The sequence below is a fragment of the Eptesicus fuscus genome, chromosome 9, assembly GCF_027574615.1.
Source record: "Eptesicus fuscus isolate TK198812 chromosome 9, DD_ASM_mEF_20220401, whole genome shotgun sequence".
Lineage (NCBI taxonomy): Eukaryota > Metazoa > Chordata > Mammalia > Chiroptera > Vespertilionidae > Eptesicus > Eptesicus fuscus.
Genome location: NC_072481.1, coordinates 14,017,868 through 14,040,816, shown reverse-complemented (window position 1 = coordinate 14,040,816; position 22,949 = coordinate 14,017,868). Strand labels below are relative to the sequence as shown.

Genomic DNA, 22,949 nt, shown 5'->3' with positions numbered 1-22,949 from the left:
TCCCAGCTGTGAGAAAGATGGATCTTATTCCCCTCCCCCCATTTTACAGAGGGGACAACTGAGGAACAGCGAGGGAAGGCAGTCCATGCGAGGCTTTGAGCCTGGCCTGGCTTCTGAATTCCCTGTGCTTTCTTGTGTAGCACTCCTCTCAAGCAGTGCTTTGAGGTGTAGCATTGCTGGGGTGAGAAGGTACGGATAAGTTCTACGCATGCAGCTAGGACGTTTTCCGCAAACCTTTACAGGCACTTTGTGAGCAAACCGGCACATGTTGGGAGATGCAGAGTCTGGGGATGTTGAGACCACAGCAGACCACTCGAAAGCTAATGAGAGGCAGAGGGCAGAGGGGACAGGGAGCCGGAGGAGGAGGAGGAGGAGGTCTGGGCTTGGCCACAGGTGGGCAGCTGACATCCCACGTAACCTTGGGCAAGTTTCTGATGTTTCCTTGATCCTCACTTTCAACATAAATGGAAAAAAAAAAAAAAGATAGGTAGATAGAAGCTCAGTTTAGGTAAAAAGACATCTGCAACTCTCATCATCATTACTTTGGCTTTGAAATCGCCAGCTCCGAGACCCCCCACCACTTTAAAAAATTTAAAAGACAAAACAGTATAACTTAATAGTTCTGCCAACGCTTCAAAAAAAAAAAAAAAAAGCAGAGAGCACAACACTGATTTTTTTTTTTTTTTTTTTCCTTTTCTCTCTCTCTTTAAGTTTTGGCAAAGGAAGATTCGGTTCCTGGAAATGCTTACAAAATAATTCCTGACACTGGGAGGAGATAGTTAAAAACGGAAGAAGATGATGACTACGAAAAACTATATACATATATAGATAAAGAAAGACGGTGGAAAGAAAGAGAATAAACAAAGAAAGAAAAGAAAAGGGGGGGGGGGAGGAGAGACTTTAAAAGACACCAATTCAAGGAACGTTATCAAGTTCTCAGCATCTGCGATTCACCAGCCGCTCCCCGACCGGCGGCGCAGACTCCGCCCCTTTCTCGGGTGTCGGACGCTGATTGGTGGGGGAGGCCGTCGCCGGCCGGTGACTGCCCGAGGAAAGGTTGCCTGGGACACGCATCCCTGTGTGAACGCATGACGTCCCACCCTGGCGCCAGGCTGTCTGGGGCTGAGTCTTAGATCAACACAGCTGTGGGACCGGGACCCACAGCTGGGCAAAGGAGCGGATTCCTCAACAAAAAATAGGATTGTGAGAAAAGTTCTGAAACAAAAACAGTGCAGACAAAAGCCTTAATGACATCCTTTCATAAAAATAAAAAATGCAAGAGGGGGGAAAAAGCTGGTAAAAGAAGCAGAACTGGGAACAGAGAGTTCAGAGACATTTGGAATAAGCGGCTGAGGCCCCGCCACCGCTAAACAAGTTTGCAGAAAGGCCTGAGCTAGCCCCCCAGCCTGCTGTTGGGAACAAGAAGTCTTCGGGGTTCAAACTTCATTCAGTGCTCCAACCTTAACCTGCTTGTTCAGAACTAGAATGTTTGAGGGAAAGGACCCTTGGAGGTCATGTGCTCCCCCCACCCCCAATTTTACAAAAAGCGAGGCCCAGGAAGGAAGGACATGCATCTAGGGCCACACTGCAAGCAATTGGCATGGCCAGGACAGAATTCAGCTTGCTTACCCCCACTGCGTCCCTCTCTTGCCTTATGTCACACAGCCCAAAGGCATTTCGGTCTGAAAGCATCTTGGGAAATAATAAATGTGAAGGTGTTTTGCAAATGGCTTTACAAGCCTGAGGAGAACCTGTGAGGACCTGTGGACCGTGCACCTACCACACACCTGGCCCATACCGAGTCCCCAGGCACCCAGGAGACTAGCAGATCTGATGGGGAGAGCCTGCCAAGCGCCTCTCAGAGAAGAGGCATTCAACAATTATTTGTTGAAAGGAATGAGGTTGGTCTAATTAGGTCAATTTTATAAATTAGAAATGGAGGCGCGGAGAAGTGACCTACCCAAAGTTCACATCATTAGTAAAAGCCAATGGGGATTTGAACATAAATCTGCCTGCCCCTGAAGACCATGATTTTTCCAGAACCTCCTGGGCTTTGCCATTTTGCACACACCACGGAAATCTGCATGATAGAAAAGAAGGGGGCTTTCTATTTGGACATTCAGGAATTTCCAAAGCCACCCTTTTCCCTTTCTGTGACCAAATAGCTGACATGCTCTTCATTTCATGTCTGTAAGTACATATAGATTGATTTGTCCATTCACTGGTTATTTTCTTCCTTTTTCTTATATTAAAGAGGTTAACCTTGAAAATATTCAATCTTTCAAAGATCTTTCTTGGCATACAAGCCCGGTGGTATGACAGCAAAGAGCAAGACTTCAGGTCTGGCTCTGCCATTATTTGTGGTGTGACATTGGACATGCTTTATAGCCCTTCTCTACCCTTTATCACTCCACACCTGCCCGTCCCAAATCATAAAGCCTTAGACTTCTAGAGTTGGAAAGAATTAAAAATAAACACTTAGTACCATCCCCCCCCCTTTATATTATTAAATTAGGCTAGAGTAGCTGGACTTGTTCAAGATCACATGACAAATTTTTGACAGGGCTGGGATATTGAACCTAAGGCTCCTGATTTCCAGTCCCATGTCCTTTTTACTATGACTCTTTTGAGACTCTCCTAGCTCTGAGCTTTCATTGTCCTGTTAATCAGTGCCACATACTATAGAACTCTTAATTGCTTCCTGTGTTAATCTGGTCTCCCCAAATTGTGACATTCTTGAGAGCAGGAGCCACTGCTTCCAACTGATTGATTAAGGAAGCAACCATTGGGGAGATCCCACTTGGCCAGTGTCAAGATGGAAACCTGCATTTTAAGGCTGCAAATTCCCAAAAGTTTTGGGAAGTGATAAGAAGACGAGCAGAGAACACTGAATGGAATGTCCTTTTGCAACACAGAGCTGAACTTGCCCGTCCTCGGGTTCCTTCCCTGGGCTCTCAGATAGAGCTGGAGCTATTTTAGCAAGGCCTGGAATAATCAAGTCCAGGTGGCTTGCCTTTCCATAGCAGAAAGGGGTAGACAATAGAGCTTATGGTATCACCAAACTATTGTTTTCTGCGTTGCATCGAGCTGTTTGGAGAGTGGGGAGAAAGGAGGAAGCAAGAGTTAAGAGATTCTTGCTGACTCCATGGGGGGCTCCTAAAAGGTTATATAGAAATCATCCCTTCTGACACACACACACACACACACACACACCCATTCAAAACCCTGTCCAAAATTTTATTCAAACTCACTTCCAACACATAACTAGGCATATATTTGGCTCCTTATGAAGTGCATGGGGCCAGAAGATGGGAGTTCTTTTCCTTCCCCAGGCAAAAAACATGGATTCAGGCTTTTCCCCCCCTTCTTCTCCCCCCCCCCCCTCTTTGCTCAAACCCCTTCTCCCTCCTCCTTCTGTAATCTCAGCGCCTAGCCCAAATCTGTTTTCTTCATTGTAACCTCAGCTTCACCGCAATTAATTTTTTTCCCCTCTGGTCACAAGATAATTCCTGACGCCAGTGAGTCTGGAGGTCAGACAACAGCAAATTGGGGAACAAGGCGGCACTAATTCCTTACAAGTTTCCCTTGAAAAAATCTTTTGCTTTAAAAAGAAAGAAAGAAAAGCTTCTTTGCTGTTCAGGGATTTATGACCTCGGAAGAACTGTGGGTTCGAAGTAGTGCTGGGCTGTGGGTGGACTGGCAGGGGGGCAGGGGAGCTCAAAGAATCTGGGGCGCTGCCAGGAAAAGGCAAATTCTTAAAGTTAATGGTTTTAAGTGATTTTTGAAATCCTTGCTGGCAAAGAGGCCCGCCTCTCCCCAGTATCAGCGCTTCCTCATTCTTTGAATCCACGACTCCGCGGTATTCGGCGTCAGACCAGCCGAAGAAAGCCTGTTTGCAATTTAACCGCGTTGTGAACGCCCAGGGTCGGCGGAGGCGGGGCCTCGGCGGGCTGTTTTGCATAAAGGGGCGTGGCTTCCAGGCGGGCTCTATAAGTACCGGCCAGGGCGAGCGTCCACACTGAGCAAGCTGCTGTAGGAATTTCTTCGGCTCTCCCGACCTTGGGCACTTCCAACCTCATTCCTCAACATGAAGGCGCTAAGCCCGGTGCGCGGCTGCTACGAGGCGGTGTGCTGCCTGTCGGAACGGAGCCTAGCCATCGCGCGGGGCCGCGGCAAGGGCCCGGCAGCCGAGGAGCCGCTGAGTCTGCTGGATGACATGAACCACTGCTACTCGCGCCTGCGGGAACTGGTACCCGGAGTCCCGCGAGGCACTCAGCTTAGCCAGGTGGAAATCCTGCAGCGTGTCATCGACTACATCCTCGACCTGCAGGTGGTCCTGGCCGAGCCCGCCCCTGGACCCCCAGACGGCCCGCATCTTCCCATCCAGGTATGCGTGGGCGTGCGCGGGAGCAGGGAGAGGGCTGAGGTCCAGGGCTGGGGATGCTGCTGGACCCCTCGAACTCCCAAGTGCCATGCTTACCTCTTAACTCTTTTATCTTTTCTCTCAGACAGCGGACCTCTCCCCGGAACTTGTGATCTCCAACGACAAGAGGAGCTTGTGCCACTGACCTGGCCGTCCTGGCGCCTCCAGGTGAGTCTCCCCACCTTCTCGGGGGTTGTGGGGATGGGGGCGCGGTGGTGATTGAACAGTAAGTCTTGGAACTGGAAGGCCTTTTAAAGGGACTATACCCCCTCTGTTTAGAGAAAACAAGGCCAGAGAGGGGCAAGTAACTTGACCGTGGTCACATCAAATGAATGACGGAACCAATTTCCACCCCTGTGTGCGTTTCAACCTTAAACGCACGTTGCGATTGCCCTCCCCCAGTGGCCAAAGATCCCAGAAAGGACGCGCAGGTCCGACTAAATAAAACTGGCGTGCAGTTCGTAGCTTGGAGTCGTAAAGGGAGCCCTCCCAACTAGTGTCAATTCCAAGAGGGGAGGGGTGGTGCAAGCTCCGCCTGTGGTCCTTTGGCGCCAACTGGGTGGGGGTAGCGTGGGGCGCGGAGTTATCAGCTGGAGGTAGAGACCAAGTTTCCTCCCTGGCGCCGGCCTGTCTGCGGACGGCCCCCGCCTCGGCGCGCTCGGCGGAAACTGACGGCTCTCTGGTCTTTTTTCCTCCCCCACCCAGAACGCAGGTGCTGGCGCCCGTTCCGCCTGGGACCCCAGGACTCTGTCTGTGGCCGGAAGCCCAAGGGCATGGATGGACCCCAGCCTCTCCCTGCCCACTTCACTTCCCAAACCCCTGCCTCGAGGCTGGACCTGGTGCCCGGGAGCGAAGGACTGTGAACTTTAAGGTGGCCTAAAGAGCCAGAGCAAGCTCTGGGCACCGACTGGGCAACGTCACCCCCCCCTCCCAAGTTCTAAAGACTGTCCGAGTGTGGAGGGGTGTGGTGGGGGGAGAGTGGCTGCTCCAAACTCTGCCAAGGCCAGCGGTAGAGCTGGCCTTCTGGTCTCGGAAAAAGGCTCTGTTGCCCTGATTATGAACTCTATAATAGAGTATATAGCTTTTGTACCTTTTTTGCAGGAAGGTGACTTTCTGTAACCATGCGATGTATGTTATTAAACTTTTTATAAAAGTTAACATTTTGCATAATAAACGGTTTTTAAACACTTGTGTATAGAGAGTTTGATTCCATCAGTGCTAACATTCTCACAAGGCTGGATTAAGGGGAAAATAAAGGTTCCTGGAGCCTGGGAAAAGCATTTATTCTCTTAAAAGAGAGATGGGAACATTCCCAGCTAACAGTGGGGTGGAGGGGAAGCAGTATACGGGTTCAGGACGGGAGCCCTACGCTATCCTCTGGCCCCTCACGTGACAGATGAGGAAAAGCCGAAGAGGGGCTGGGACCCAGCACTAGCTCACCCAGCAAGTTGGGAGGTCCCAGTGAAGTCCCTTGGGCTTTTGTGCTGCAGATGCCTGTCGCCTTCGATCCTTTACTTCTTCACGCCTTCCTGGCAGGGGATGTGGAAGGGCAGAGCCTCACCTGGTGCCCAGGCAGGTGGTGCTTCACAGGCCCACTTCAGAGATGAACAAACGGGCCGCTGGGTCTGGTTTCACTTCCCTCCTCCTGCGCCCTGGTTTGGCTTCCTCTTGGGCTTCCCAAATTGGGAAACACGGGAGAGGGGTTTCTTCCCTCAAGTCCCTAAACATCCTGATCAGGATTTCTGGTGCTGGTTGGGAAATACTGACACCAATCTCTCTCCGCTACCATCAGGTAGTTGGAGACTTTGACCCTGAACTGGGAATTGGATAAAGAGGCCCTACAGCCTCATTCCTTCTGGCGTTTCCTTCCCAAACACCTGCATCGGGAGCCTTCTCTGAGAGCAAGCATCTTCATTCCTGTTTCAGAAATGCAGAAACTGAGGTTCAATGGATAATGGTCGGAGCCAGATTATCACAGCCCCTTGAGAGGCAGAGATGGAATTGTAATCTTTACCACAGTGACTAACATGGTGGCAGGAGCAGGGCCGGAGACTGGATAGTCCACGGGGCCAGGCCCCCAACCCATGCCCCTTTGCCCCCTACCTGGCAGCTCCCCAGGTGGGTTCCACTGGCATCTGGCCTCACTAGATTCCCGTTTATGATATGATCTCATCTGTGCGTCGGCTCCTGGCATGAGTTATTTCAGTATTTCATAACAAACAGCTCACGTCATCACCGCCCCTTAACGCCTTAACCCTGGTGAGCTTTCAGGGGTGAACAGGGGCATGTGGTGGGGAGGCAATCACCCCGTCTTTGCCAGCCATCCTCCCAGCCAACCAGTGGTTCTCAACCTGTTTTCTGGTCTCCTCTGACAATCTGATGGAAGGTATGAACACTCTCTTCAGAACATAAACACATACAACTCTGCGGAGCAATAGCATGTCTCCAAACCCCTGGGAAGCCCTCAGTCTTCACAGGAGGAACTCTTACCTCAAAACAAGAGGTACAAGACCCAGGCTGGGTCTGCCTGCCTTGGATCAGTAGTTGGGTGTGCTGTACTGGCTCTGGAGACAGCCACTCCAGGGTGCAAACATTTGCTCTGCCGCATACTGGCTATATAACCGAGCCTCAGTTTTCACATCTGTATCAACTTGCTGATCTTGAGGATACGATTCGGAGGCACCTGGCCCCACATGACACCATTAATGGCAGCAGAGCCAGGCACTGAACTCAGCATTCTGTACCTTTTTTTTTTTTTTTTTTTTTTGCCCCAGTAGGCAGCTTCCCGCTTGCTCAGAAGTTCGGGGCTGTGGAATGCTAGAAAGAGCAAGCCACTTCACCTCTCCAAGCCTCTCTCCTCCCTTGCCCAGCAGCTGGCGGTTCTTGTAACCCTGCCTCCCTGGACAGAAGATAATGGTGGGAAAGTTCTTTGAAATGCATCACACACCTACAAGGTATTATTAAGCTAATTCCAAGGAAATTGCCTGTTAGGTCTGCTGAGACCGAGCTGTTCAGGTGGCTGAGACAAAAGCTGAAACCAGCACACCAATTCATGAGTCCTTAGAGAGTGAAAGCAATTTGGCCCTAAGGTCAGAAAACTCTCCGAGTATAGTGACTTCTGTCATAATCACCTATCCAGTGCCTACCAAGTGCCAGGCTCTATTTTAATTTTTTTTCTAATCCTTATCAAAACCCATAAAAGTATCATTATTTCCACTTTACAGAGAAAACAGACCCAAAGAGGCTGAATAACTTGATCCAGGTCCCACAGAAAGGCTTTGTAAACCCATCTCCACCTAGCTTCAAAGCCAGGTTCTCACCTCTGCTCCAGGCCAGCTTTCCCCCCACCATCCCCTGGGCCTGGCACAGACGTGGTCTCCTCTGTGCTTGCCGAACAAAAGACCTAAGACCACCCTAGGCCTCCTTTTCACTTGTAAAAGGACGATGCTACGGCCCTTGCAGGTTTTGGTTCATCTGAAAGATAACACGCCTACAGCACCTACCAGGCTCTCTGAAATACAAAGTTCACTCTTAATTGCGTGTCTTAACGTGCATTCTAGCATCAGCTCTGATATGCGGACATTTGGAAGAAATTTTTACTTTGTAAAAAAAAAAAAAAAAAAACAACCAACAAAACACCCACACAAAACAAACAAAAGAACCGACTTGGAACAGGCAAAGGAACTTGCCCGCGTCCACATAGCCCTTAAGCCACAAGACAGGGGTTCGAATCCATGTCTCTGACACGGGCCATTGGTGGTGCCCACTGGAGAAGGCCATTTATATAGCTCCTCCGAGCCGGGGATGCGCTGGACAGCCTTCCATTATCCGTCCCCCAGGCCTCACCGCCTCTCACAGCCACCCCTCTCCTCCACTCCCCAGGCCACCCCCTAAAACCTCCCGTGGCTCTTTCCCCCAGAGATGCCGCCCAGGGTCCCCTCTGCCCGCTCCCTGCCCAGCGAGAAGAGAGCCACTCGGCCCGGAGGGCTGCTCGCAGGCGGGCAGGGGCGGAGCCTCGGCCACGTGGACCCGAGCCGAGCCCCGTGGCCCCGCCCCCCGGCCCGCCCCCGGCCCGGGGACCGCGCTCCCCCCGCGGGCCCTGGGGGCCGCTCGCAGGTGTTCGCTGGCGCCCGGATGTCTGAGCTCTGGCTCCGCTCTGGCTCCGGCTCCCTCCGCAGCTTGCGGGCGGGGCTCCCAGCCCATCCGGAGTCTCGCGGCGCCCCCGCCGCTCTGCCAGCAGCGTGGCCTCCCGGTTCCCAGCCTCCCAGCCTGGGGGGCCCCCCACCCAGCGGAGTCGCTGACCCAACGGCTCTCCCGCTGCCCCCAGCTGCGCCCGGGCCGCGGCAGCCTCGGCGCGCCCCCACCCTGCTTCCTGCCTCGGCAGTTTTGCAGCTTTGCCCAGGCCGAGCGGCGGCCCTGGATCGCACCCCGTTCCTTCCTTCCTTCGGTCAGGCAGCTCGCATTCCTCGAGCGCCTGCGACGTGCCCCGCACACGGCCTCTCTGACCTCCTGAGTGTGGCCGAGGCCCGCGGGGGTCCTGCGGGAAGCCTCTGCTCCCCACCCCGCCCTCCCTCCCCACCCGCCTCGGTCTCCTCTCTCTGAGGTCCTGTTTCACCCAGAGAGTTTAGGATTTAATTGCTCTCTGATTATTTCTCCTGTTAAGAGTCAGTCAGTGGCTGGGCGGTGGGGGGGTCGGTTTGTGACCAAAATCAGGGGGTCATTCAGAAAGAGTGAGGGGTCAGAGTGTGGCCAGAGTTGGGGTTCAGCCTGACTGCGGCGGGGTTCGGGGTGTGGGCAGAAGTTGGCAGCAGTCAGTGGCCAGGGTTAACAGGGTGTGAGGGTTAGTCTGAGCAGCAGCAGTGGCCAAGGTTAGTGAGTCAGTCTTTGGGTAGGGTCAGTGGACGGTCTGGATCAGGGGAGTAAGTCACCCTGAGACCAGGATTTGGGGGTTTCCTTTGACAACCCAGATAAGGGGGAGCGGGGCGCTGGAGCACATCCCTCCATCGTCTCCCCTACATCACCCAAGCGGTGGTGGAGCTGACCCGCCATCGAGGACCCTCCCTCTGCTCCTCACCACTGTCCTGCTCCTGCCTTGGGCCAGATCGTGGCCAAAGGGAGCCCAGACTGGCAGTAACGCTGGAGACCTTGGGCTCCCCGGACCCAGGCCTGGAGCCACTCATGTTTAACAGTTAAGTAGTGCCCTTCCTTTTCCCTTGTCATTTGTCCATAAATCTAAAGTCTGTCCGGGACGGGAGGTCCCCTAGAGGTCATAAGTGTGATGGGAGAGGGGAAGGAGCCTAGTCAGGGACACCCAGCAAGTTAGTCAAGGGAGGACTAAAACCCACGCCTCCTGGCTTCCCCTGATACTCTGCCTCCCCTGAGCGGGGTCCCTGTTCCCCTTTAGAGGAGGATGGCAGAGCGGAGGCCTCACCCACGGCTCTCACGGAGGGACACCCGGCCCCTCCCCCTGAGGGTCTGGGAATGTGGAGGCAGGGGATGGGGATTCCCTAAGGCACTGTCTCCTCGTCACTGCCACCCAGCCCCCGCCCGCCCCTTCTCATTAGGAGTAAATGAAACGAGGGTGGCCGAGCAGGAGTTTGGAAGCCTGGGAGGGGAGAAAACACTTTTTAAGAACTGCTGGGGAAAAGCTTAGCTGGTTTCTTATGGAAACATATGGAACTCATTACCCTAAATCGAGGTGGTCGCTGGCCAGCTGGCAGCCGGTTGGTTTGGGGCTGAGTGTGTGTTGTGTGGCAATGAGGGTACCCAAGGCGCAGCAGACTCCCCAGATAACCCGCCCACTCGCTGACCCAGGTTCTTCCTAGACGTCCCTTTGTTTTCAGCCTATGCCCGTGGTCGGCAAACTGCAGCTCGCGAGCTCCATGCGGCTCTTTGGCCCCTTGAGTGTGGCTCTTCCACAAAATACCACGGCCTGGGCTAGTCTGTTTTGAAGAAGTGGCGTTAGAAGAAGTTTAAGTTTAAAAAATTTGGCTCTCAAAAGAAATTTCAATCTTTGTACTGTTGATGTTTGGCTCTGTTGACTAATGAGTTTGCCGACCACTGGGCCCTATGCTGTTTCTAGTCTTAAGAAAGGGGGAGGGGGAGAAAAGGGTGTTCAAGACTGGGATGTGGGACCTGTAAGTTATGCAGGAGGAGATGAAGACTTGGGGACCATCAGGACAGACAACCACACGCCCCCCTCACCCCCCCATACCCTGAGTCATACCAGGGGCCCTTGGCAGGGTTTGCTGTGGGTCCAAATGTGTGAAGGGTTGATCCCAGCTTCCATTGAGGATTCATCCAGACGGACCTCCCGGGACCTGAATGTCGGACCTGTATTCTATCAATTGTATTTTCCATTACAGATTTGACTCCGTATACAAAGTAAGTGGCAAGAAAGTGTCTGTTTGGTAACAGGGGTGGGGTGGGGGGCTGCCTCCATTTCACCCCTATGAGGTCACAGATATGAAGGGACCACCAAAGGTCACCCTGGAGTAAGTGTCAGAGCCAGGTCTCCAACAGCCTGCACATCCAGAGCGGTGCTGTCGGCTGCTCATTGAACACTCCGTGCAAACCGGTGGGTCATACAGAGTTGGTCTGTCCTAGCCACTGCAGCCCTCCGGGAACTTCCTGTGAGTCTGAGAGCCAGAGAGATGCCGATTGAAATTCTAGCTTTGTCCCGCATCAGCTGTGCCACCACAGGTAAGTTATTGACGGTCAGAGCCTCACGTGATTTGCAGTGGGGAGTAAATGAGAGGACATGTAAAGCACCTGGGCCCTAGCTGGTCTGGCTCAGTGGATAGAGCGTCGGCCCTATGGACTGTAGGGTCCCAGGTTCGACTCCAGCCAAGGGCACAAGCCTGGGTTACCGGCTCGATCCCCAGTAGGGGGCATGCAGGAGGCAGCCGATCAGTGATTCCCTCTCATCATTGATGTTTCTATTTCTCTTTCCCTCTACTTCCTCTCTGAAATCAATAAAATACATACACACACACACACACACACACCGTATTTTCCGGCATATAAAACGACTGGGCGTATAGAAGATTTTCCTGGGTTAAAAAGTTGTCTTATACGCCGGAAAATACGGTGTGTGTGTGTGTGTGTATGTATATGTATATATATATATATATATATATATATATATATATATATATATATGTATATATATATATATATATATAAAATAAAGCACCTGGCACTTGGTAGGTGCTGGCTGTGTGACCCCAACTATGGAGCTGGCTGGGCATTATTGTCAGATTCCTAACGTAATTCCTTCCTTAGTGTTGTTGGCATAATCCAGTCACAGCACCTCAGCGTGGCCTGGCCAGCATCTGTGCTCCTCAGAGCCCTCTCAATGGCACCCAGGACAGCCTGGTGCCTTGATAATAGCACAGGAAGAAAGGGGGTGGGGGGCATGGCCTGCACTCCCAGGCTCTGCTGCCGTGGCAAACACTTCACCTCTCAGTCTCCCCTTCCCCCCAATAATACTGCCTGGAACCTGTCCACAGAGGGAGGGTTTAGTGAGGAGCTGATGTCAGGCACCTAGAAGGCTGCCCGCATGTGGCCGGCACTCAGTAAGTCACAGCTCTTCCTATTTCACAGATGGAGAAACTGAGTACCAGAGTGAGGAAGTGACTCATCCAGTGTCACGTGGAAAGATTCCCTCACAGACCTGGGGATTCAGAGCCAGGTCTTCGTGCTCCGGGTCAGGGCCCAGCTGCTCCTTTCTCATTATTGGGATTTGTAATTACTTCATGGCAAGTGTGTTATCAGCTGGTGGAAGGACAGAGCTTGAGACCTGGGAGCCTGCCCAGGCTCAGCCCGATGCAGAACCAGCTCACTCATGAAAGCACCCCCATCTAGAAGAGAATGGGGGGTGGGAGTGGGTGACCCAGAGGCCAGAGGACCGGGAGACCAGAGATGGTGCAATCGGGGGCATGAGCAGCAGCTTTGTGATCTGACAGACCCTGTGCTCAGATCTGTCTCTGCCACGTCAGAGCTGTCTGAACAGCTTTCTGAGCCTCAGTGTTCCATCTGTAAAACTCCAAATAGTAACTGTTTATAGAGTTGTTGTAGGAATGAAGACAACAGAGGTAGAGAACCTGGCGCAGGTGAGCTGCTAGTAATTGGTAGCCCTTAAAATTGTATCAAGAGGAAGTCGGGCGGGAGCCAGCGGCTGCTTCCTCATCATTCTCAGCCCAAATCTGTTTGTAAACTTTCAACCGGATAAACAATGGATAATATAGGTGTTCTAATATTGGCGATTGAAATGCCTGTGTGTGCCCAAACTCCTCTACTTACTATCTGTGTGAACTTGGACAAGTTACATAACTCCTTTTGTCCTCAGTGTCTGCATCTATAAAATGGGGATAATAAAAGTCTCTGCCACGGACAGTTGTTGTGAGGACTGAATTAATTAACATATGAAGCTCTTAGACTAGTGTTTGGCACATGATAGCGACCCCCAAATGCCAGTTTGTCATTCATTCTCTTAGCATTTTGTGTTCTCAGACCTTCTATAGCCATCTGTGCTTTAATATAAAATCATAATGGCTCTATCTAGTACAATTGACATCTCAGGAAGATGTACAGATTTTTATCACATAGCGTTGTGAGACCCGGCACCCAGCCAACTTCTCACACAGTCACACGTGTGCGTGTGCATGCACATACGCACAGAGGCACACACTTTGAAGGCCGTGCTACGCTATGCTGCTTCCCAAATGGGCTGAAACAAGCTCTCTCGCCTTGGAGAACTGCCTGCACTCTTCCTCCCCCTCCTCATGCTCTGTGGAGTGAGGCAAGCAAGGTGCTCACCTCTCACAGGAGCGTAGTCCTTGGCAAAACTGACGGGGGAGGAAGTCCTGGCTCCAGCTGCACCTGAGTGTCAGAGCCCGGGTCCCAGCCCTGACTCTGTCCCCTCCTTCCTGTGCAACCCTGGGCACATAGTTTCACGTCTCTGAGGCTTGGCTTCTCATCTGTGAAAGCAACTGACCATGTCTACCTTTCAGCATCTTTGTGAGCATTAGAGAAATACATAGAAGTGCAAGGCACAGCCAGGCCGGCGTGGCTCAGCGGTTGAACATCGACCTATGAACCAGGAGATCACAGTTCGATTCCCGGTCAGGGCAGATACCCGAGTTGTAGGCTCGATCCCCAGTGTGGGTGTGCAGGAGGCAGCCGATCAGCCTATCGATGATTCTCATCATTGATGTTTCCATCTCTCTCTCCCTCTCTGAAATCAATAAAAAGATATAAAAAAAAAAATAAGTGCCAGGCACATCGTCATTGCTCCATACCTGAGAGCTCTTAAAAGCCTGGCTGGTTTTGTAATTCTGTAAAAGCTATCTTTTCTAGATTCTTTAGTAAAACAGGGCGATGGTCTCTGTGCCTTACATAATCAATATACTCTGTTGCTTTATAACACAACTGTTACTCCAATAAAGGTGGGGTTTTTTTCTTCTATAATTATTTCATGTTTTATTCATATTTTACAATGTCTGGGCAAGTCATTGGAGCCCACCTGGCCTCAGTTTCCTTGTCTCTAAAATGGGAAAAAGGCCGTCCTCAAGAGGTGGTTTTGAGAATTCATGAGATGGTGTATGTAAAAGGGCTTTGTAAACTGTCAAGTTGAACAAGTGTAAGAGATTATGTTTTTGCACTCCCACCCCCCCTTCCATCTCACTAGGCTGAAGTCCTCAAAGACAGGAAGGAGTTTTATTAACCTTTGTATCCTCAGCATTGAATGTGTAGTAATAAGTTTAATAATAATGCTGATACGGTGATAGTGATAAGAACTTTTATTTCTTGAACACTTAACTGTGGAGCTCTGAGCTAAGTGCATTTAATGGAAAGGTGAGTGATAGACATTTAAAAATGTTTGGTTCCCTCTGCTGATTATTTAAAGGTGAAGCAGCTGTTTTACTTCCTCTTGGGCAAGTTCTGTCTTCAATACCACAAGCAAATGAATTCCTTTCGTGTGTGTGTGTGTGTTTTAGTTTTGTTTTGTTTTTAAATATATTTTTTTGATTTTTTTACAGAGAGGAAGGGAGAGGGATAGAGAGCTAGAAACATCGATGAGAGAGAAACATCAATCAGCTGCCTCTTTCACACCTCCTACTGGGGATGTGCCCGCAACCAAGGTACATGCCCTTGACCAGAATCGAACCTGGGACCTTTCAGTCTGCAGGCCGATGCTCTATCCACTGAGCCAAACCAGTTAGGGCTTGTGTGTGTTTTTTGTTTATTTTTATTTTTTAATTTTTTGAGACAAATTTATTTTATTCTTGGGTCTTATACATTGTCTGGCCAGTCCAGAGGAATAACAATAAGCGCAATCTTTAGTTTCTTTATTTTTAAAAAGGGGCTAAGGATCACCTTGCCTCATGGAAATGTGTTGCATAAATGACAGTAACTTTCCCTTACTCCTCTCCCATCTATACACCCCTTCCCTCCGAGAAGATGGTGGCAGCAGGGCAAGAGGATTAAACTGGGCAGCAGAGAGCTGAGTCCCTTAACCATTTGTTTCCTTTTGGCATAAGGTGGCAGGTCTTCCTGGAGTAATTCCCCAATTCAGAGGCCCTCCAAGTCCTTCCTCCTTCAGAAAATCTCCCTTATCGGCCATAGCACCCAAGATTCAACTCCCCCAAATGCCACATGCCCTCCCCCTATCATTATGTGTTGCATATTCCAAGTAGATACAAGTCCTGGAAGGCAGGGTTATGTGTCAGTGGTTTGATTTTTTCCAAGCATTTTCTTATATCATCTTATTTAATCTTGTATAAACCTTTCAAAGTCCCCAAGTCACAGATGGGGCAGCTAAGGCCCAGCGAATTGAAGGCCTTGTTAAGGCCACAGAGTGAGTGACAGAACCAGGCCTGTGATCCCAAGCATGCTATGAGCCTGCCTGAGCCTAGGGACTCTCTCAGCATCCTGACACCAGGCTTTGTGCTTGGCGCTCACAGTAATTTTGTAAAGCAGGCAATTGTCCCCATTTTCAAGGTGAGGAAACTGAGACTTGCACAGGCAAAATAACTTGCCCCAGTCAGGCAGCAGTAAGGGACAGAATCACGATTTGATCAGGGCTGACCCCAAAATGTGCTTTTTTACTTACTACCCTGAGGCCTCTGCAGCTCTGCTGTTTTGGAGCCTCAGAAAGACGGGCCTTTCAGGTTCTCTGCAACAGTAATGTACCCTAACGCAAGAAGCGATTACCAAGGCTGACCCCCACGCCCCCATCTCTCAGCCCCAGCAGCAGGGTCAGGGATTCACAGAGGAGGACACACAGGCCGCTGCTGCAGCAGTGATCTGTATGGAGGCCCCCCCTCCCATCCCCAGAGCCCATTGTTTCTCCAGGAGACAATACAGATAAAGGACCCAGCCTAGTGGGCTGCCTGCATCAATCTGTAACCATGGGAACCCATAGGGAGACAATTCCAAAGCCCTCCCTGTCCCCCTCCACCCTGCAGCTGTGGCTCCAGGAACCCAGCCTCCAGCAGAAGGGGCATGGCTGATAATTGCCACTCCTCCCCCCACACACACCACCACCAAATAGGACACAGCTGGGCTCCCCTCATCATACATCCTCCCCCCGCATCCCCCAGTCCCAGAACTGTGGTTGGCAAAGGGGCCTTGGATGCGTTTAGGACCCGTTTCCATTGCAAGAAGGTCAGTTCTAAGAGGTTCAGCACTGGCTAGATATGTCCTTGGTCCCAGGGTTGGGCACAGGGGGAAAAGGGCCCGGCAGAATCCCTAACCATTGAACAGTCAACCGGGTCCCTGGGAAGGGCTTCGGTCCTCAGTGCGTGACTTCCCCCTGGTGGCCAGTTGCTGCAATTGTCAGCTGAGGCTCTGGAGAGGAACAAACATCATTACCTCTTCTTCCTGGGTATCTACTGCGCTCCAGATGCCCACGCGTATTAGACCTAATCATCACAGCCGCCCTGGGAGGTGGGTGTTCTTATGCTTAGACACGCTGAAGACAAGAATTTCAGAGGATATCCAAAAGGAAGGATACGGAGCAGAGAGGTCAAGAGGGTGAACCCAGACTACCCTGGCTCAAAGACGGCTCCACCAACACCAGCCCTGTGACCTTAGTCTAATTACCTAAACTCTCTGAGTCTCAGTTTCTTCATCTCTGAAGTGGGAGTGACAACAATACATACCTCATAGGGATGTTATGAGGATCCTACGAGTTAAGATTTATAAGGCTTCAGATCTGGGGACTGGCACATCTATACTAATAATAGCCTAGGTGGCGTCCCGCCCTCATGTCATCACAAGATGGCTGCATGCACAGTGGAGGCGGGTCCCGGCGGCCACTCCACACAGTGAGGCCTGGGGATCCCGCTGCTATGTGTGGCGAGGAGGAGGCAGGTCCCGGCGGAGGAGGTGGGTTGCGGCAGGGGAGGGCAGTTGGGGGCGATCAGGCTGGAAGGCAGAAGCGGTTAGGGGCAATCAGGCAGGCAGGCAGGCGAGTGGTTAGGAGCCAGCCGTGAGAGGGATGTCCCAGGTTGGAGAGGGTGCAGGCCGGGCTGAGGGACACCCCCTCCCCATGCATGAATTTTGTGCACCAGGCCTCTAGTAGTGAATAAACAAAATCCCAGGCCCTGACGCTCAAGTTGTGTGCTTTCAGGCATATCATTGAACTACACCTGGCCTCAGTTGCCTCAGCTGTAAAATGGGGCTAATTATGACTTTCCTCATAGGTGATCATTGATGTGGCTTTGGGGTGCTGCTGACCTAGCTTTGCTACTATTAGCATCGTTTGTTTTGGATCTGCCTTTGGGGGGAGGAATGATTATGGGGGCGGGGGGATGGATGAAGTTAGAAATTGAGAAGTTATGCTTCTCCACAGGCCAGGAGAAGAAGGTACCTGAGACTTTGGCCCCCATTTTTCCCCAGGAAGAATCACAGAGAGACTCTGACGGTGTGGCCAGAGACTTTCCTGGGATCTTTCAACTATTCCAAAAACCTTTCACTGAGTTCACTTCAATAATCAATTGTTGAGCTTCTACTCTGCAATGGGCACTGGGCTGCATATTGGGGTGTAAAGATAAAGAAGAAAATGATCTTCTTAAATCTGGTGGAGAAGATAGAACAGAAAAACAGTTGTCATGTTATTGGAGGGGAGCACTCCTTGTCCCCACCTGCTGCTGAGGAGAGTGGATTTCTTGGGGTGCCGCTGGAATAAGAAAACTTTACTTCTGTGGAATTACACCCTGACTTTCCAGGGCCCCCTTTCCCTTTGTCCCACCACAGAGGGAGTGTCGCTGTGACTTCAGTAGGGCTAGAATTAGATCCATTGCCCAGAGTTTTCCATGCCCACATAGTCCAATACAGCACCAGGCTAGCTGAATTTGTGTTCCCAGTTGCAGTCCATCAGTCCATTGTGTGTGAAGTCCCCATGGCCATGGGGCTATGGAGAACCTGGGTGAATGCAAGGAAGCAGGAGCAAAACCAAAGGAACCAGAGAGCCGAGAGAGAGAGAATTCCTTTGACTAGGGCAGTGGTCGGCAAACTCATTAGTCAACAGAGCCAAATATCAACAGTACAACGATTGAAATTTCTTTTGAGAGCCAAATGTTTTAAACTTAAACTTCTTCTAACACCACTTCTTCAAAATAGACTCGCCCAGGCCGTGGTATTTTGTGGTAGAGCCACACTCAAGGGGCCAAAGAGCCGCATGTGGCTCGCGAGTCGCAGTTTGCTGACCACGGGTCTAGGGGATTGTGTATTCCCAAATTTTCGAGGGTTTGCAGTGGCCCTGTGCCCTCTGGCCAATGATCTCTGTTCCCAGGTTTGCCTGACAGGCATCTTCCCTTTGTCATTCTGACTTTACTGCACATCCATCTATCTTCCCCTTCGTCCAGTCCCTTCCCCCAGTAATCCGCAGGGAGTGGGCCAGTGGTTCCTGGGGCGTGTAAAGCTGCAGCTGCCTGGTGAAGCTGCCCAAATGGCAATGCCTATAATATCTGGCCTCCCTTTGGCCCATTTCCTATCCTCCTATACAATAAAAGGCTAATATGCAAATTGTCCCCTCGACAGGGAGTTCGGCCAGGGGGCGGGGCCGGCGGCCAACTACCTGGGGCCCCTCCCTTCCCCCCGCCCCCGGCCACAGACCCTCCCCCCAGCCAGCCTGGCCCTATTGGGGCAGGCTGGCAGGATCCCACCGGTGCACAAATCTGTGCACCAGGCCTCTACTAGCAAATCACAACGGTATCAATTACAAGGTGAAATGATGACAGACTGAAATTCCTAACAGGAGGTGGGGAGCAAGGTCAGAGTCAGCTTCTGAGCCAGATTCCAAAAATGGAATGTCTTTCTTATTTCAAATGAATTCTGAGTCTTTTTTTCCAATGTAATTAATATGTATTATTTTTTTAAATATATATATATTTTTTTTATTGATTTCAGAGAGGAAAGAAGAGGGAGAGAGAGAAGAAACATCAATGATGAGAGAGAGTCATTGATCAGCTCCCTCCTGTATCCCCCACACTGGGGATGGAGACTGCAACCTGAGCATGTGTCCTGACCAGGAATCAAATCATGACCTCCTGGTTCACAGAGCAACGCTCAACCACTGAGCCATGCTGGCCAGGCTGTATTCTTTCTTTCTTTTTTTTTTTTTTTAAGACAGTTTATTTAGAAAGTTACAGAGTTGGTAGAAATGAGCCCGCTGGGCTGCGTAGGCTCAGGAAACAAGTTACAGAAGCAAAAGAAGGGCCCTTGTTGCTTAGAGAGAAAAGCGGAGGTAATGCACCTGGTGGGGAAGAGAGGGAGGAAGGGAAAGGTGCAGGCAAGCTCCTGAGAGGGAGATCGCTGGTCTGGAGTCTTGCTTCTGCTGTCCCGGGTTTCAATTCTGTGAGTCCGAAGAGTTAGAACGTACCCATTTTTACTGACGTTGTGTGAGAGCGTGTGTGCATACGGGGTACACAGCATTCTCAATGACTCGTGTCTGAGGGCAGGCCTTTTTTTCCTGGTGGAGAGCAGCATGGCTAAACAGGGAGAGCAGGAATGTCTGAAAAAGTGGGTATGATCAGAGCCTAAGGCTCCCCCCCCCCATGAAGGGGGCTGCAGATCACACAGGCTGGGGGTGCGGTGGCCAGGTCTCAGTGGGGAGCTACTTGCCAGATCTTCAGCTAGAGAGTAACAAGGTCAGGTCCTCATTTTAAAGAGTTCCAGCAGGAAAAAGGAGGACTACATTGGTAATCACAGGAATTACAGTGGCTTCCCCCAAGCTCCCATGGGCAACTATTGGGACCTGAATCCGATTGCCCCCCTCCAATGTGGGACCACTCCCACAGGACCAACATCTGTGAAAAGCATCTCAGAGCCTGGAAACCTCTGGAAAGAATCTGGCCAATCTGGTAGCCCTGGCCTTCCTAGCGGGGTTGCATCTTTCACATCCTTTTCCTTCTCCCCAAGCCCATAGAGCAGTGGTTCTCAACCTTCCTAATGCCGCGACCCTTTAATACAGCTCCTCATGTTGTGGTGACCCCCAACCATAAAACTATTTTCGTTGCTACTTCATAACTGTAATTTTGCTACTGTTATGAATCGTAATGTAAATATCTGTGTTTTCCGATGGTCTTAGGCTCTACAAGCAGCGGCTCTCAACCTGTGGGTCGCGACAGGGTCGCCTTAGACCATCGGAAAACACAGATATTTACATTACGATTCATAACAATAGCAAAATTACAGTTATGAAGTAGCAATGAAAATAATTTTATGGTTGGGGGGTCACCACAACATGAGGAGCTGTATGAAAGGGTCGCGGCATTAGGAAGGTGGAGAACCACTGCTCTAGAGGGTTAACTTGACTAGAGAACCTCACAGGCTTTTGTCAGGTGCTGGCGTTCACCGCTAGATGGCAGCCTTAGCCCTTAAACCCCATCGGCTTCCACCCAAAGCCTGGAGGGAAGGGAAAAGGAACTAACAGGGAAGATACGCAACCAGCCTCTCCGTGAGCATCATTATCTGTATTTTTACAGTTGAGAAAACTAAGCCTCCAAGACGGTGACGCCACTTTCCAAAGTCTCATAGATAAGCAGGCACAGTATAGCTCTGCTTCTCTGACCTCGGTTTCCTTACCCATGAGATGAAACGGATCTACCTCTGGCAACACCAATCTCCTTTCCGTCTCTATAGATTTGTCTATTCTGGACATTTCACATAAGGGGAATCATACGGTACGATCTTTGTGGCCTTTTGTGTCTGATTTCGGTCACTTGGCATCATGTTTTCAAGGCTCATCCATGTTGTAGCATGTTTCAGCGCTTCATTCCTTTCTTATGGCGGAATAATGTTCCACTGTATGGGTACACGACATTTGTTTATCCATTCATCGGGCGATGGACATTTGGGTTGTTTCTACGTTTTGGTTATTTTGAATAATGTTGCTGATCATTCATGTACACGTTTTTGTGTGAACATTCGTCGCCCGTTCTCTTGGGTACGTATCTAGGAGTGGAATTCCTGCGTTGTCAAACTCTTTTCCAAAGCGGCTGCCCCAATTTACATTCCCACTAGCAATATAGGAAGGTTTCAGCTTCCCCACATCCTGGCCAAACACTTGTTATTGTCAGTCTTTTTGGTTATAGCTATCATAGTGGGTGTGAATCTTGTTGTGGCTTTTATTTTCATTTTCCTAATGACTACTGATGTTGAACATCTTTTTTATGTGCTTATTTGGTCTCTGTAGATCTTCTTTGAAGAATTGTCCATTCAAATTCTTTACCTTCTCAGTACATTTTGGTAATATGCTAAACACACACACACACACACACACACACACACACACACGTACATTCACATACCATCCCAGACTTACTTCAGCCATCACAATAGCCCTATGAGGCAGCCCCATTTCTCAGTGAAGGAATTGAGGCCCAGAGTATTGCAATGATATGCTCCAAAGCACGCAGCTTAAGGAGTGTCCGGCCCAGAATTTTTATTTAACGAACATTCATGTCGTATTTACTATGTGTCAGTCCAGAGAACCCATGACCCTCACATTCCCACAATTTTCCAGTAAAAGTATTATTATCGCTAACAGAGCTACTCTGAAGTAGCAACGTGTTCTTTTTTAAAAAAAAAACAACAACAACCTTTCTCTCCAATTATTAAAGGAATACATGCTTATTGTAGAACAGGCAGAAAAACTATACAGAGAAGCACAAAGAAGATGGTGCAAAGATACCTCTCCCTTCCTTCCCACAGCTCCGGTATGGCTTCTCTCTGATTTTGGATTCGTGTGAGCAGGTGGTACACTGGGGAGCCCTGAACAGGAGATCTGTGCCTTCGGGAAGCTGATATTCAGCTTTTTGTATTTTGTTGTTTGTTTGTTTGTTTCTTAATCCTCACTGGAGTATATTTTTTCCATTGATTTTAGAGAGAGTGGAAGGGAGGGAGGGAGAGAGGAGAGAGAGAAACATCGATGTGAGAGAGCCACATCAATCCGTTACCTCCCACGTGTGCCCCCGCCAGGAACCTGCAACCCAGATACAAGTCCTTGGCAAGAATGAACCCTCAAAACCTTGGGTTTGAGGGCCAGTGTTCTAACCACTGGGCACACAGGCCAGGGCAGCATTTTGTGTTTTGATATGTAGGACTTTGAGGGAACCTGAGGCGTTTTCAGGAGAAGACACACCAGAGATGAGGAAGTTTGCTATGGGCGCTTTTCCAGGGCGTTGGGCCTGACTGGGACAGGGCTTCTTCCTTTACCAGCCATCCAACCTCAGGCAAGTCACTTAATATCCCCTAAGCCTTGTTTCTTCTTCTGGAAAATGGGACTATGCACCCCTTACTTATCTAGTTGTGGGCACACTGTCCATGCCCAACAATGTCTGCAGCACTGGAACCCCTGGTTCATTGGCAGAACTTAACCTCCTTTATATGGGTATTTTATTTAAAACTAGAGGCCCGGTGCATGAAAATTCATGCACTGGAGGGGGGGGTCCCTCAGCCCGGCCTGCCCCCTCTCACAATCTGGGAGCCCTCAGGGGCTGGAGGCGACCCAGCGATCAGGGGAAGGCAATGCCCCCATCACACCTCTGCTGCTGCCACTGCTGGCAGTGCAAGCCTCAGCCAGCCCTGGTTACCTGAGCCTTGGGCAGCCCTGGGCAGCTGGGCAGCCACCATCCGAGGTTTGCCTGCACCTTGGCCAACGCTGGGTGGCTGGGGGGCTGAGGGGACTGGGCACTGCCATCTTGTGGCTGTGGGCGCCACCATCTTTGAGGGCGGGGCAGTCAATGAGCATATTCCCTTCTTATTGGCTGTGGGCGCCGCCATCTTTGCGATGGTGTGAGGGTCGATTAGCATATTCCCTCTTTATTAGATAGGATGCCTCAGTGCCTTGGGAGGTAGATCTGAGTTCTGATCCTGGTTTCATCTTTAATCAGCCCTCGGTCAAGTCCTTTCACATTTTGAGCCTCATTTCCTCATCTGTCCAAATTGTCCCTATGTTATAGGGTAGTTGGGAGGTTTCAACATAATAATGCATGCAAAGTGCCTGTCTGAGTGC

The 22,949-nt window shown here is 50.5% G+C and overlaps 1 protein-coding gene across 1 annotated transcript; it reads left to right on the top strand.

The window, feature by feature from the left end:
* Positions 1 to 4,005: 4,005 nt before the first annotated feature.
* ID3 (inhibitor of DNA binding 3) lies at positions 4,006 to 5,610 on the top strand. The gene is made up of 3 exons (XM_008148104.3): positions 4,006 to 4,387; positions 4,509 to 4,591; positions 5,129 to 5,610. The coding sequence occupies exons 1-2, from the start codon at positions 4,088 to 4,090 to the stop codon at positions 4,566 to 4,568; spliced, it is 360 nt and encodes a 119-aa protein (XP_008146326.1). The 5' UTR covers positions 4,006 to 4,087; the 3' UTR covers positions 4,569 to 4,591; positions 5,129 to 5,610.
* Positions 5,611 to 22,949: the final 17,339 nt, after the last annotated feature.